At 36.3% G+C, this 17,309-nt stretch overlaps 1 protein-coding gene across 1 annotated transcript in view; it reads left to right on the top strand.

The window, feature by feature from the left end:
* LOC126490838 (heat shock factor protein 3-like) overlaps positions 1-17,309 on the top strand; it is a 48,404-nt gene that overhangs the window by 22,806 nt on the left and 8,289 nt on the right. Inside the window, exons 3-6 of the mRNA XM_050126053.1 lie at positions 3,297-3,421; positions 11,636-11,760; positions 16,680-16,755; positions 17,185-17,246. Of these exons, the coding sequence (XP_049982010.1) occupies positions 3,297-3,421; positions 11,636-11,760; positions 16,680-16,755; positions 17,185-17,246 (388 nt within the window). The remainder of the gene's footprint in view (positions 1-3,296; positions 3,422-11,635; positions 11,761-16,679; positions 16,756-17,184; positions 17,247-17,309) is intronic.

Genomic DNA, 17,309 nt, shown 5'->3' with positions numbered 1-17,309 from the left:
ATTTGACTGCGCTTTTATTTAATCTGTAAAATACTGTTTAAAGAATGAAGCTCTATTTAGAGCGCATGCTAACTTTTCTAGCACTTTAAGGATTCAGGTTCCACACTGTCTTTGATCTACTTCAAGTTGACTTTTGTGTAGGGTGCTAGAAATTGGTCTGATTTCATTCTATAGATCATTTGTTAAAGTATCTGAGCATTTTTGGCAATTTTGTAGAAAATCAGGAAGTAATAATTGCATGGACATGAATCTGGGTCTTCAGTTCTATTCCATTGGCCCAATTTTCTGTCAGTGCTATGCTGATTTAACTACCATGTCTGTGAAGTATCACATGAGAAGAGATATGATAGCCATTCCAGCATTATCCTCTTTTTCTCAAGATTTCTTTGCTTATCCAGGGTCTTTTATACACACACATTCACACATACACACACACACACACACACATACACACACACACACACACACACACACTGTTCTTTTGAGAAGTCTTTATTCAGATATTTAGTATATAATTATTATATAAATTTGGTTAGGATGTTTATAACCTAGTTTGGCACATCTCCAGATCTTTTTGTTTTTCTTCCTTTTTAAAGAAATATGTTTATTTACTTATTTATGTATTTCCCCTCTTATTAAAAATATATACTTTTCTCATATAATACATCTTGATTGTACTTTCTTCTCCCTCTCCTCCTCCCATGCATGTGCATACTCTTTCAGGCTCTTTCAGGCTGAAAACTCTTCCAGGTTTTGCAACTGGGTAAAGGCTCTAGGTGGACACCAGCTCTATGTCACCATAATGTTTCCATAATGGAAAAAAAAACCCTTACCATTTATGTAGGCGGGTGTTTTGTCCTTTTGATGGTGTCCTTTGCCATAAAGAGTTGTATGGGTCTTGTCTTCAGCAATGGGTTCCTGCCATCAGTTTGTAGAGAGCAACCTATGATCTTGGCAATATTCTGGGGTTTAGGGGAGATTTCCATTGAACCCCTTTGGCTCACAACTCATTTTGGGTGTAACCAAGTCTCAATACTGGAAGTTTCATTTGGTGACAAGAGATAGCCAGTTGGGCTTTTATCTCTCTCATTATTTGGATACTTCATTAGAATCACCTTCATATTTTAGAAAGCTTCGACAGCACTGCATTTCCACACATTCCCTCAAATGCCCTTCAATTCTGTCTCTCCCTGCATCCCCTCCCTCAACTTTATCTCCCCTTACCCTCCCACATAAACATTCCATTCCACTTCCCCATCGCCAGTCCTCCCACAAAATGTATTCTGTTTTCCCCTTCCAGAATCCATGGCCTACACCTTTCTTTATACCTAACTTCTCCGGGTCTATAGATTGTAACTCAGTTATGATTTATTTAATGGCTATTATCCACATATAAGTGACTACATATAATATTATCTTTCTTTGCCTGGATTGCCTCACACAAGATTATTTTTTCCTAGTTATATCCATTTGCCTGCAAATTTTATATCATTCTTTATCAGCTAAAATTACACCGTTGTATCAATGTACCACATTTTCTTTATCCACTCTTCTGTTGAAGAACATCTAGCTTGCTTCCAGTTTCTGGCTATTATAAATAGAGCAACAATGAACATAGTTGAACAAGTGTCCTTTTAGTAAAATCAAGTGTCCTTTAGGTGTATATATACAAGGGTTGTATAGCTGAATCTTGAAGTCCATTGATTTCCAAAGTGGCTGTGTAAGTTTGTACTCCCACCAGCAATGGAGAAGTGTTCGGCTTATTCCACATCCTCACCAGCATGAGCTATCAGTTATATTATTGATCTTAGTCATTCTGAGAGTTGTAAGATAGGATCTCAGAGTAGGTTAGATTTGCATTCCCTGCTTGCTAAGTATGTTGAAGATGTCTTTAAGTGTTCCACAGCCATTTGAGAGTGCTCTATTGATAATTTTCTATTTAGATCTGTTCCCTCCTTTTAATTGGGTTATTTTCTTTTTTGATACCTACTTTCTTGAATTCTTTATATATTTTGAATATTAGACCTCTATTGGTGTTTTATCCTTTTGATGGTGTTCTTTGCCTTACAGAAGCTTTTCGGTTTCATGAGGTCCCATTTATTAATTCTTGATCTTAGTTCCTGCAGTATCAGTGTTCTGTTCAGGAAGTTGTCTCCTGTGCCAATAATTTCAAGGCTGCTCCCTATTTTCTTTTCTATCAGGTTCAGTGTGTCTGGTTTTATGTTGAAGTCTTTGATCCACTTGGACTTGAGTTTTGTGCAGTGTGATAGATATGGGTCTATTTGTCTTCTTCTACATGAAGATATCAGCTTGACCAGCAGCATCTATTGAAAGTGCTGTCTTTTTTCCAGTGCCTATTTTTGGCTTCTTTATAAAAAAAAAAAAGCTGGTGTCCATGGGTGTTTGGAGTTATGTCTAGATCTTCCATTTAATTCCATTGATCAACATGTCTGTTTTCCATCCTTTTTTCATACTGTCTTCTTTTTCAGTATTTTCCAAATGATTAACATGGTAGCAAAAGGAGATAAGACCCAGAACACATAGTGTTATCCCCCCTCACACACATACACACTTGAGAATACATGAGATATTGTAGTATCTTGGCATTTAGTTAGCGACTGGAAAAATTGGAACCTGTTGGTTAAAATGAGGCTTGAGATTATGTGTGTGTGTGTGTGTGTGTGTGTGTGTGTGTGTGTGTGACCCATCCTTATTTATTTTGACTCTAAAGTTGCTCCCAAGTTGTGCATAAGCAATTTAGATCTCAAATGCTGGGACTTGGAAAACAGCTCAGTTAGTAAAATCCTTGTGCAAGTGTGAGGAAATGGATTCAGGTTCCCTTAACCAATGTAAAACTCAAGTGGACATTGCACATCTTAAATCCCAGCACTGAGGTGTAAAGGACAGAGATAGGCAGATCTAAGGAACTCACTTGGCCAGCCAGTTTAGATGTAATAGCAAATTCCAAGTTCAATGAGAGCTGCTACCTCAAAAAATAAGGTGGAAAGGGGATTGAAGAAGAAATCATGGCATCAACCTCTGGTCTCTATATTCTCGCACACAGGAGACCACAACAACACAGGTGCTTGCACACACACACACGACATAAAGAATAATAAGAAGAAGCGGAAGCATCCAAGTTTGAAATTAAGCTATTGGAGTGTACCAATTATCTTTTATGACCATCAAAAAATTTTAAATATTACTTACTTCTGATCCTTCTAGATTTCTTCTTAGAATCTCTTGTATGACATTCATTATCATTGTCTAATTTTCAATTTTGCCCTTTATACTAGATGGTTTCCGAAAGGTTTCACCGCAGAGTGAAAAGACTAGTGAGGAAAAGAAAGGTTCTATGGAATTTCAGCATCCACTCTTCAAAAAAGGAGGAGCCTGTCTTCTTGAAAATATTAAGCGAAAGGTAGGAAGTAGATCCCTTTCTTATACGTTTTTTGTAGGATTTAGGGTAGCATGCAGTCTTTAAACATTTCATGATTTCTCTAAGTCTTTGCATGAAGCTGCTGGAATCAGGAACTGGTTGCTAGGTGTATTTTGGGTTGCTGTAAATTGACCTTTAGGAATTAATTTACCCAAACACTAATTTCTGGGATAAGCTGTTCTTTGTGCTCTATTTTGTTTTCTTGTGTCTTTTTTTTACTGTGTAGGTATTGAAATAAAATTTGAGAAAATAAGCAGAGGAGGCTAGGATAGATTGCAGTTACACAGTTTTTCACTTGCAAGATTTCTTTGTATGTTGGAAATTCATGTGACCTTTGTCTATATACTAGAAGTTCAGGACCTAAATACAGAAAGAAAATGTCAGTAAGAAGTATTGGTTGTCAATAGATATTTTTTTTAAATCTCTAAGTGTCTTAAGACGTTTTTGGAAAACTATGATCTATTTTCATTAAAAAAAACTATAGAAGTAATTTTTTCACCTTTATTCTCTCATGATCACAGTTCAATATTCTTAGTAATACATGATATTTAATTATATAAGTATTTTTATTTTAATGTATAGTGTGCACAGTATTATAGCTTTTAAATAAGTTAACAGTATTTTATCAGATATTAAGATAGCAATGCCTGTTTACTTCCTGGTCCCATTTGTCTGTAGAACTTTTTTTCCATCCCTTCACTGTAAGGTGGTTCCCAGGATTAAAACAAAAATGAGTTTCTTGTAGACAGAAGTATAGATTTTGTGTGTTTTAGAACTAGGATTACATTGTTTTAACCTTTTCCATCTTTCAAAGTTTGCATTGAAAACTCAGCTATTATTCTGATGTGTTTTTCTTTATCTGTGATGTGTGGCTTTTCTCTTGCTGCTTTCTGTGCCTTCTTTTTGTTCTTTATATTTTCTGTTTTAAGTATTTTATATAAGTCCAATGGTAGAGTGTTGTTTTTCTCTTCCATTTGCTTAGTTAAAAAAAATCCTTTCACCTTAAAAACTGTCATTTGTTTGGAGGCAACAAATCAATAAATCTTGCTTTTAATTTAATCTTTTAATCTTTGTCTTTTGCCTAGGGAATTAATACCTTCCATGAACAGAGTTATTGTTGAAGGATGCATGTTAATTCCTGATATTTTATTGTTTTCTGGTTTGGGGCTTATTCTTCTACCTAACTGTTACAGGAGTGCAGTTTATTTTTCCTGTGGCCCTATGGATGTTTTCCTTTTTACTTTAAAGGACTCCTTTAAGTATCGTCCATAAATCTGGTGTAGTGGTCATGAATGCCTTCAGCCGGTTTTCCTTAAATTTTTCCACATAGTTTTGCTGCATATAATATTTTGGGATGGTAGTTGTTTTTCAGAACTTAAAATATGTCATCTCATGCTTTTTATATTTTTTCCCATTGTTACTGTTACCCTCACAAGCCTGATTTTGTAGGTGATGTCTCTTGTGTTGCTTTCAAAATAGGTTTTTGGTTTCTATAGTTAGTTTAGTTGAAGGGAAGTTTTTTCATGTTTATTTTCTGTTCGTGTCCAAAATGCTTCCTATATCTAGGTTGGCATCTCTTTTCATAACTCTGGGAAATTTTCTGGTGCCCAAACCATTAACTATACCTTCATAATGGCTCTTAGATTTGTTATTATCATAGCATGATGATTATCCTGACTGTATGAGCCATACTTTTAGGTTAATTTATGTGAGGCCTTTCTGAAATATTCTGATTCCTCCATTATAACTTCAAGCACAAGTGTTGTATCCTGCCCTTGAATCATTCTACAGACATTTTCATTTTGTTTGCATTTTTCCAGTATTCCAGTTTGGTTTTTCTTCAATGTTGCCATGTTTGGATTCTTCTTTGATATGTAATATTTACTTTTTATATTTATTATTTTTATATTTATTACTTCCTTGAATTTTTGTGTGAGTTCTTAGAATTCCTTCGGTTTGTCTTTCTTAATTTCATACTTGAGAGTCACCTAACTAAAATTTCATGTAACTAATTCTTCCTGGAGACGAGTTTTATAGAATTAGTTATTTTTGGAGGGCTACTATTGCTTTTTTGGTTTTTCAAATCATGGCTTTCCATTGGGTCTTGTATATCTGGAGCTTAGCTCTTGACTGAATTTATTTATTTTTACATTTCATTATGATTAACTAACTCACTAATTTTAAATCGCCCTCATTATTTCAGGGGAACTGTCTGGTCTTTACAAGTGAAGCTATGATGTTATAGGGTTGAAGTATTGTTTTCATCTGCAATACAGCTAATGAGGACACCAGATTTGATCCATAATATTCCCCTACAGTTACAATATTGTCTGGAAAAAAATCACTGTCAAGGGATAGGCTCTCAATAGCAATCTGGTATTAACCCAATAAAAAGTCATCTGTTCTTATTCAGTGATCAATTTAGAAGTTAAAGGAACACAGATATTAGTTTGTGTACAAATATATTAGTTGCTTTTGATATGAGTAGAAAGAAAAATCAACAAATAGCAACAGCTACAGCAGGGTAAGAGCAGTAGTGTTTGTTATTTGACTGAGAAAAAGTGGAGATGAAAATATCTACAAAGGAACAAGAAGTTGGGGGAGGGGGAACATATTAAAGGTAAATTGAAGGAGGAGACATATGCAAACCTTGTGAGCCTATGTTCTTTGGGAAACGAAAATGTAAAAAGAAAGACCAGGGAAGAGGGCGCGAGAGAGATAATATGGATGAGGATAAACGTGGAATGTAGAAGATGGATGCATTCTATCTAGCCTGTTGTTGCTTAGCTCCCAGAAATCTGACTTAGACTGGCCATCTTGTTATTGATTCTATGCTTTCTTCCTGGAGATAGGGCTATTCTGGTCAGTGGGGAGGGCTTGACTGGTGGAAACTCAGATGCTGGTCATATTTCTGAGTAGTTCTCAGGTATGTTACTAATGATCGACTCATCTCTAGGGGGAAGATTGCTTCCATTATCTGGTGAGCAGCTTAGGGCCTATACCATTCAATGGCAACATTTGGCTCCAAATTAGATTCCACCTTGCTTATTTCTGACTCAAAGGGGTGTCCCTATTATCTGGAAGAATTTTCTTAGACCAAATTCAGCACGTAGGCATGTGTCATTCACTCTGAGCTTCCTGGGAGGTACTGTTCACATACGGTCACAGTTGCTAAGGCACTAAGTCCACAGAAGTCTTTTTCAAACAGCATCTTTCAGCTATTCTGGACTGAGACTGCTTCTAACCCTCCACTAACCATTTGGAGCTGCACAGCCCCATTTGAAGGCATTGATATGCTTTTAGCACCACTACTTCTTCTCAGACCTGTAAACCCATTCACACTGTGTGTCCAGAAAATCATTGGGCCATACTTCAAAACCCTGTACTCTACAGAATTGGAAAATTTAAAGGAAATGGACAATTTTCTGGATTGGTACCACATAACAAAATTAAATCAAGAACAGATAAACAATTTAAAGAGACCTATAACCTCTAAGGAAATAGAAGCAGTCATCAAAACTTCCCCAACAACAACAAAAAAAAAAAAAAAAAACCCAGAGCCAGATGGTTTCAGTGCAGAATTCTACCAGAATTTCAAAGAACTAATACTAATACTCCTCAGATTGTTCCACACAATAGAAACAGAAGGGAGATTGCCAAACACTTTTTACAAGGCTAGAGTTACCCTGATACCCAAATCACACAAAGGTGCAACTAAAAAGAGAATTATAGACCAATCTCCCTCATGAAAACAATGCAAAAATACTCAATAAATACTGGCAAACCAAATCCAAAAACACATCAGAAAAATCATCCACCACAATCAAGTAGTATTCATCCCAGAGATGCAGGGATGGTTAAACATGAAAATCTATCAATGTAATCCACAGTATAAACAAACTGAAAGAAAAAAACACATGGTCATCTTATTAGATGCTGAAAAAGCCTTTGACAAAGTTCAACACCCCTTAATGGTAAAGATATTGGAGAGAGCAGGGGTACAAGGAACATACCTAAACATAATAAAGGCAATATACAGCAAGCTGACAGACAACATCAAATTAAATGGAGAGAATCTCAAAGTGAGGCTACTAAAATAAGCAACAAGACAAGGCTGTCCACTCTCTCCATATCTATTCAATATAGTGCTTGAAGTTCTAGCTAGAGCAATAAGACAAGAAAAAGAGATCAGGGGGATACAAATTGGAAAAGAAGTCACACTTTCATTATTTGCTGATAATATGATAGTATACACAAGGGACCCCAAAAATTCTACCAGAGAATTCCTACAACTGATAAAAAAATTTTCAGTGATGTGGCAAGATGAAAAGTTAACTTAAAAGCAAAACAAACAAACAAAACAGTAGCTCTCCTGTATACAAATGATAAATGGGCTGAGAAAGACATCAGGGAAACAATGCCCTTTACAATAACCACAAATAATATAAAATACCTTGGGGTAACTCTAACCAAACAAGTGAAAGACTTTAAGTACCTTAAGCCTTTGAAGAAAGAAATCAAAGAAGATGTCAGAAAATGGAAAGATCTCCCATGATTTTGGGTAGGTAGAATTAACATAGTAAAAATGGCAATCTTACCAAAAACAATCTACAGATTCAATGCAATGCCCTTCAAAATCCCAACAAAATTCTTCACAGACCTCAAAAGTACAATACTTCATATGAAAAAAAAAACAGAATAGCCAAAACAATCCATATATATGTATATATATATATATAACATAATATAAATATATAATAAAGGATCACCATCCCAGACTTCAAGTTCTACTATAGAGCTATAGTAATAAAAACACCTTGGTAGAGTTGGGCAAGGGAACGGGTGGGGGAGCAATGAAAGAGATATTTTGATAGAGGAGGTCATTATGGGGTTAGGGAGAAACCTGGTGCCAGGGAAACTCCCAGGAATCCACAAGGATGACCCCAGCTAAAACTTCTAACAATAGTGAAGAGGATATCTGAACTGGCCTTCTCCTGTAATCAGATTGCTGACTACCCTAACTGTCATCATAGAACCTTTATCCAGTAACTGATGAAAGCAGATGCAGAGATCCACAGGCAAGCACCAGGCCGAGCTCCTTAAGTACAATCGAAGAGAGGGAGGAGGATGATATGAGCAAAGGGGTTCAAGATGGTGACAGGGAAACTCAGAGACAGCTGACCCGAGCTAGTGGGAGCTCAGTGACTTTAAACCAACATCTAGGTAACCTACATGGGACCCACCTAGGCCCTCTGCGTGTCACTGACAGTTGTGTGGTTTCATCTATTTGACCAGGATCTGTCCCTGGCACATGAGCTGTCTTTTTGGAACCCATTCCCTATGGTGGAATGCCTTACTCAGCCTTAATGCAGTCAGAAGAAGCTTGGTCCTGCCTCAAGGTGCCAGGCTTTGTTGGCTCTCCATGGGAGGCCCTTAACCCTTCTGAGGCCTGGATTGGGGGTGTGTAGAAAGAAGGTGGAGGAGGGAAAAGAGGGAGAAGAGGGGGACTGCGGCTGGTATGTAAAATAGTTTTAATTTAAAAGGAAACTAGGTCAAATTTTGTTTTTCTTATACCGAATTGAACTGCTCTCAATTTAGTCATGGTGATTTCGGAATGACAGTTTCTATTCTAGGAGCTAGAGAATGGGAAACAATGCTTCGCGGAGTCATTTTTCAATCCATTGAAAAGGGAGTTATGTTCAGACATTGCTGATTCTACTGAACACTTAATCTTCTTGGTCTAATTAAGAATAATTTTAAGACATATGACCTGAAGAGTGTTTAATTTGAGATTAAAACTTCTACATGGGGAACAATTATTCTCATATCTCATTAGTTATTGAAAGTAATAATATGTAAAAGGGATACCGTCCTTTTATTTTAATTTTTATGATTGAAAAAAGACAATTTTTGCAGCAGTGGTTTGGTAGCTCTTATTCCATCAGTTTGGTGAATATCACAGAGAGGATACAGACTGTCTAAAGAGGAGATGCCTAGTTTATGAACTATCCAGGTGGTAGGCAATTCGTTTTTCGTCACAGAATCAAAAGAGAGAACTGGCTCATTGGTAATATAATTGCACCCTCTTCTTTTTTCTTTTTAATTTTATTTAAATAACATTTTTTCGTTGTTTTTTTTGTATCAGTTAGTTTCCCCTCCCTCCTCATGTCCCATCTACGCCCTCCCCATCCTCTGCTCCTCCATTTCCTTTCAGAAAGGTGCAGGCCTCCCATGAGCTTGCGCAAAGCATGGCACATCAAGCTGGGACAGGCCTGAGGCAGTGCAAGGTAATCCAGTATGGGAACAGGTTGCCAAGAGCCAGCTAAGGGCCAGGGAGAGCTCCTATTCTCACTGTTAGAAGCCCAAGAGACCAAGCTACAGGATGGTCACACACCTGCAGAAGGCCTAGGTCTGTAGCATGCAGGATCCCTGTTAGTTTAACGTCCTTGAGCTTCCCTGAGCTCTCAGGTCAGCATTCTCTGTGGGTTCCCCAATCCTGATGCCCCTGGCTCATACAATCCCTCCTCCCTTTCTTCCAGAAGACTCTCAGAGCTCAGCGCAGTGCTTGTCTGTGAATCTCTGCCTCTGCTTCCATCAGTTACTGGATAAAGTATGTCTGGTGGCAGGTAATCCTGATAAAAATATATCTATACTACTAATTTTCAGTTTACTACATACTGTTTCTCATGGCCATCGTTTTATGTTTAAGTATCCCATTTCTCTCCAGTCTGTTAATTATACAGCAGGGTTCCATCTTATTCTTCTGACACATTTCCAGCAGGTAAAACGTGGTAGACGTTTCTATTGACAGTTTTGAAGTTTTACTTTGAGGGACCAGGAGCCTCTAGTTCCTATTTGTAGTGCTGGTGTGATATAAAGATTTAATTTAGAATAATTAATAATGTTTTATTCTCTTAAATTTTTTATCTTGTATTGCTTCTCTCATCTGTATTAAAAAGTCTTAATAAGCTTTTATTATGTCCATATTCATTGTGAATGAATATTCATTATGAATGAATGAAACTTTAAAAGTTCTATTAACTCTGGTGATAATGCACTTAAACCTTTGGAAATAATACACAGTCAAATCATTAAAGCTGCTCCAAGCACCACCTGCAAAATTAATTTTCACATTATTATAGGCATTATTTTGTATTACGTTGTATAACCATAGTATGGTGTTTCATTTCATTAAAAAAACATAATTTAATATGCTCACAATTCAACAGGCCAAAAATGGATCTATAGTCTGCTATGGATTATTTCTGAGAGCTAACCACATTGTATATTATTTACAAAATAAAACTAATCACATATTATTTTCATAATCACTCACAACAGGAAAAGGAGGGAAAAATTCAGAGTTCAACTCTAAAAATATTGAGATATATGTATGACAGAATATAATATATTGTTTAAGTCACAGACAATGATATATACCGTATTTGGTTATGTTACAGTACTTAATAAATTGTATTTTTTCTGTCTTTGTAAAGTATTATCATTTTGTTAGGGATAGAAATTCTGCCATACTTAACTAGAGTTTTCATTTTTCTTTTCTTTTTCTTTTGGTGGAGGTGTCTGAGGCATGTTCAGCCTCAAACTTATGATCCCTTCCTAACCCTCAGAGTTAAGGTGTCATAGATGTCTGTGTATGTAATGTGTGTATTATATAATACATACAAGTACATGTGTGTGTATATATAATATATATTCTGGGTTTATTGAAAGTATTCTATGTGTAAGGTATTGTTCTTGAGATCAGGAAGAAGTATAGTCAAAAATTAAATATTTTCATTTCTTATTTAACTTTTATATGTGTGGGTATTTTGCCTCAATGTCTACTACTATGAGCATGTAGTACTCGCAGAAGCCAGAAGAGGGTGTCATATCCCCTGAGACTTAAGTTACAGAATAATCCAGAAGAGCAGCCAGTATTATGGACTGATAAGGCCCCTCTCCAGTTTCCTAATCTTCCAGGAGCATCCAAGTTCGTGAAAGCATAATAACATATGCAGTAACTATAACATGAAGCATGCATAGTGTAGCACTATAATCAAGGTACATTTGCAGAAGCAGATGTAATTTTTTCCATTAGTCATGTTTTTTTTTCTCTCTCTGTCATTAGTGCTCATAATGGATAGCTAATAGTTTGCCAAATTTTTAACCAGCCTGACTGTACTGTTCCCACTTTAGGGGCCAACAATAAAAATTGACGATGCCAACCTCTACTCTGATGAATTTCAGAAAGTTCTGACTGAAATGCAAGAGCTTAGAAACATGCAGAGCGACATGGATGCCAGATATTCACAAATGAAACAGTGGGTGTTTATCTGTTTTCTAGGGCCTGGTTCCAGGATTTTAAGTTTGATTACTTCCAAGTTGGGAAACTCCACTCTTATTTTATATGGAACTTTTTAGTGTGATGTCTTTTAAGTTAAAACACAACACTAAATCAAAGTATTTAATTCTTGAATTGCTATTGATGAGCTGGTAGCTCAACTATAACTGTGATTGTCTAGAATTCCACTGTACAAGTCAGAAGGAAAATTCCCAGGGTAGAAGACAACAGAAATGTGAGTACTAAGGTATATAGAAATTTCCATTTTAACTGAGAAAGAAAATGATACAAGGTTGCTAAATGTATAAATTGTGTATTTAAGTACTCTGATGTACATGTCCCATGCATTTACTGATTCTTCCTTCAGTCTTTCCCCCTTAGTTTGGCCTACCAAATAAATTCTTTTTTTTAATATTTATTTATTTATTTATTTATTGATTTATTTATTATGCATACAATATTCTCTCTGTGTGCATGTCTGCAGGCCAGAAGAGGGCACCAGACCTCTTTACAGATGGTTGTGAGCCACCATGTGGTTGCTGGGAATTGAACTCGGGACCTTTGGAAGAGCAGGCAATGCTCTTAACCACTGAGCCATCTCTCCAGCCCCCCCAAATAAATTCTTTATAATCTTCTTCAGTGTTTAATAAGGAATCCGAGTCCATAAGACACCATGAAATATCTCTAACGGTAAGACTTTTACCCAGGAAGTAATATTATAAGGCAAATTTTAACTAGCTAGATATTTACACAATAATACATTTGAGGAAATACTGTAATTCATTATCGTAGAGAAGATATATGTGGACATGTTTTAGCAAATATTCATTAATATTCAGTTTTTACTGAAGATATTTGTTTTTCTTTTCCATATGGGGATTTCTAGTGAATCAAGTTTTTGTACTTTAAGGCCTAATTTTCTTTTTTATTTATATTTTATTTTAATTTTTTTATTCATTTTACTTACCAACTACAGTTCCTCCTCCCTCTCCTCCACCCACCATTTCTCCCCCATATCCACCCAAACCACCCCATCCACTCCTCAGAAAGAGTAAGGCCTTTCATGGGGAGGAAGTTGAGGAAGGACCAAGCCCCTCCCCCTGTATCAAGTGTGAACAACGCATCTCACCATAGGTAATGGTTTCCAAAGAACCAATTCATGCATCAGAGATAGAGCCTAGTTCGATTTCCAGGAGCCCCTCAAACAGATCAAGCTACACAACTGTCACCCACTTGTGGAGGGCCTAGTTCAGTCCCATGCAGGCTCCCTAGCTACAGGTATAGTTTGTGAGTTCCCGTGAGCTCCAGTGTACTGTAATCCCTGTGGATTTGTCCCACTTGATCTTGACCACCCTTGATCATATAATCCCTCCTCCCTCTTTTTCGACTGGGCTCCCAGAACTCAGCCTGGTGTTTGGCTGTGGACCTCTGCATTTGGTTCCGTCAGTTACTGGATGAAGGCTCTATGATGACAATTAGGGGAGTCACCAATCTGATTACAGGGGAAGGCCAGTTCAGGCACCCTCTCCACTATTGCTAGGAGTCTTAGCTAGGGTCATCCTTGCGGATTCCTGGGAATTACTCTAACACGAGGCTTCTCCCTAACCCCATAATGGCTCCTTCTAACAAGATATCTCTTTCATTGTTCCTACTCTGTCCCTCCTCAAGTTCGACCATCTTGATCTCTCATGTTCTCTTCCCCAGTTCCCTTCTCTCTACCTCCCACCCCAGTTTACCTAGGAGATCTCATCTACCTTCCCAGGGAAATCCATGTGTCCTTCTTAGGGTCTTCCTTGTTACTAACTTTCTCTGGTGTTATGGATTGTATCCTGGTTATTTTTTTGCTTTACATCAAATATCCACTTATGGGTAAGTAAATACTTGGGTTTTGTTTCTGGGTCTGTGTTACCTCGCTCAGGATGATTTTTTTTTCCAGTTCCACCCATTTGCCTACCAATTTCATGATGTCATTGCTTTTTACAGCTGAATAATACTCCATTGTGTAAACGTATTCTATTTTCTTTATCCATTCTTTGGTTGAGAAACATCTAGGTTATTTCCGGGTTCTGGTTATTATGAATAATGCAGCTATGAACATAGTTGAAAAGGTGTCCCTGTGTATGATTGAGTGTCCTTTGGGTATATGCCCAAGACTGGTAATTCTGGGTCGTGAGGTAGATTGATTCCCAGTTTTCTGAGAAATCACCATACTGATTTCCAAAGTAACTGTACAAGTTTGAACTCCCACAAGAGTGGAGGAACATTCCCTTAACTCCACACCCTCTCCAACATATGCTGTCCTCAGTGTTTTTTTTTTTAAATCTTAGCCATTCTGATAGGTGTAAGATGATATCTCAGAGTCATTTTTATCTGTATTTCCCTGGTGGCTAAGGATATTGAGCAATTCCTTAAATATCTTTCTCCTATTGAGAATGCTCTGTTTAGATTTGCACCCCATTTTTAAATTGGATTATTTGGTATTTTGATGTCTAGTCTCTTTAGTTCTTTATATGTATTAGAGATCAACTCTCTGTCAGATGTTGGGTTGGTGAAGATCTTTTCTCATTCTGTTTTATTTACCATTTTTGTTTCATTTTATTTACCATTTTCTTTGCCTTACAGAAGCTTTTCAGTTTTAAGAGGTCCTGTTTATTGGTTGTTTTTCTCAGTGTCTGTGGTGCTGATGTTGTATTTAGGAAGTGGTCTCCTGTGACAATTCAGTCAAGACTACTTCCCACTTTCTCTTCTATCAGGTTCAGTGTAACTGGATTTATATTGAGTTATTTGATACACTTGGCCTTGGATTTTGAGCATGGCAATAGATATGAATCTCCTTGCATTCTTCTACATGTAGACATTCAGTTATGCCAGCACCATTTGTTGAAGATGCTTTCTTATTTTCTATTGTACAGTTTTGGCTTCCTTGTCAAAAATCAAGCATCCGTAGGTATGAGGATTTATGTCTGGGTCTTCATTTAGATTCCATTGATCCACATGCCTGTTTTTAAGCTGCTTTTATTGCTATAGCTCTATAGTAGAGCTAGAAGTCAGGGATGGTGATGTCTCTGGCAGTTCCTTTATTGTGCTTAATTTTTTGGATATCCTGGACTCTGCTTTTTCATATGAAGTTGAGTATTGTACTTTCGAGGTCTGTGAAGAATTTTGTTGGGATTTTGATGGGGATTGCATTAGATCTGTTTATTGCTTTTGACAAGATTGCCATTTTTATTATGCTGATTCTACCTATATTTCCTTTTTTCAGTATTCAAATTAAAATAGAATTTTTTGAACATTTTACCGTAACATGCAAATGAACCTTAAATTTCATGATTCTTTTTTTTTGACTTAACAAATTAAGCTTTTCATATACAGAAACAGAAAAAGGAAAGTAGGAATGGAGTCGATAGAAGCATTTTTCATCAACATTGAAAAGAAACCAAGATTTTCATTGAAATTGAACATGGGCCAGTCCGTGTTAATTTTGGGTGTCAGTCTGTTGTTGAATGCTAACCATTGCATATGTATATATCATGTGGATGATAATGTTCCAGTTAGTTCTGGCTGGTTTATATGCAAACAAGTCAAAACACTACTCCTAAATAGTGAAAAAGTAGCCTTATGAAGTTCTTTCTAAGCAAATATTTGTGATATTTTCCCATGTGAAGTTCTGTATTTCATATCATATTTAGAAGTAATTTCTGGAAGAATTTAGGTGCCCACAATAAAAATTGGAGATGTAAGAATCTATACACTAAATGAAAGAAAAAAATAACTAATTCTAAAAAGCTATCACTGGACCCATTTATCTGCTCCTCTTACTAGTGTTGCCATTTTTATTCTTAAAATTATAATTTAATTATATGTCTCCCTTCCCTTTACTCTCTCCAAACACTCCCATATATCCATCCTCACTCTTTTTTATTAATTGTTATTACATGCATATGTTATATGCATATACATATATTCTGAAATATACCCTATTTAGTCTGTATAATGCTGACATTATTTGAGCAGTCATGTTGGTGAGACTTTATGGGAGTAGCCTCTGATGTTACTAAGAGACAAAAATCTCACAGCAGGCTCCCAGATAGACTGGCTTTTCCCAGTCAAAATGTCAAAGATCAACAGATAATTAGACATGTTCAAATATTGTGCATTTCAAGCAGTTCCTCTCTAATAATTGAAAAGTACCAGAGGGAGCATACCTGTAAGCACTTTCAACTTATTGAAATTTTGCTATATTGCTCTTTATTCTTAAAACACAAAACTCAATGAAAAATTGTATATAAAAACTAATTCAGCATTATAAATGCAATCTGTAGCATGTGTCTCTTGTATTATTTAATAGAAGTCTTAAATGTGATAGTTTGGTGTAAAACTCCTAACCTGAAGATTTATTTGTACTCATATACTTCTGTAGAATATTTTTCTCTTCCAGCGGTTGAAGTTAATTAATAAGGAATTTATTTTTTCCTTTGCTTAAGTCTAGAAAAGCATTAAGGTAGTACTGTGAGAAATCTAAGCATGACATCTGTCATTCCATTCATCACTGAAGTCCAAAATATCAAGTTAATCTGAGTCTTAAAAAATATAAATGTATGGGGTTGGAGATGCAACTTAGTAGCAGAAGTGTTTCCTAGAATGTGCCATGATCCAAGTTATTACCACCACCGCCAAAAACTCATTGCTTTAAAATCCGTGCGACATATTGAACTAGTAAAGGTGTGGTGACTTTAAACTAAAAGGCAGTAATATTCCACTAGGACAATACAGATATGATTTTGTGAAGAGCATAATGGATACTCTTAGTTCAGATAATTAATTATATTTTAGGATATTTTCAAGTTTTTAAGGAACACTAATATCTTTCTTTATTTAAGTCATCTATTTATGTTCCAGGGACTATTCAAACTTACATCTGGAAATTACAAACCTAAAAAAGAAGTACTGTGAGCAACAGCAGCTGTTAACACAGGTATAAGTTGATTTTTTAGGAGTCTTTTTTTAAAATCTTTATTTATTTATTATGTATACTGTAATCTGTCTGCATGGATGCCTTCAGGCCAAAAGGCAACACCAGATCACATTACAGATGGTTGTGAGTCACCATGTGGTTGCTGGGAATTGAACTCAGGACCTCTGGAAGAGCAGTCAGTGCTCTTAACCGCTGAGCCATCTCTCCAGCCCATAGAGTCTTTGTTTTTATTTTCTGGGAATTACTGTTATTTTGTGGCACTGCGTACATAAATATAAACTATTTACAATATAAAGTCCTGTGAAAACCAAATGAGTATGCCAAGTTTTGGTGGTACATTCAAGGATCTCTCACAGCCTTCCTGTGTTGTTGTTGATTTCCCGAAATATCGAGAACGGCGTCAGGATTAAAATAGTCTGTTATTTTCAGGTACTCCATTTTATCTTGGATTTGATGAATGGAAATCATACAGTCCTAAAAAAGAGGAAAAGGTCAGTTCGCTAACTCCAAGTGTTCTCCAAAGGCTCCTTAATTCTCTTGCTTAGTTCTAAACA

The sequence above is a fragment of the Alexandromys fortis genome, unplaced genomic scaffold, assembly GCF_014885135.2.
Source record: "Alexandromys fortis isolate MF-2015 unplaced genomic scaffold, M_Fortis_MF-2015_v1.1 scaffold_246, whole genome shotgun sequence".
Taxonomy (NCBI): Eukaryota; Metazoa; Chordata; class Mammalia; order Rodentia; family Cricetidae; genus Alexandromys; species Alexandromys fortis.
Note: the sequence above shows the minus strand (reverse complement) of the source record. Positions and strands in the feature narration are given on the sequence as shown.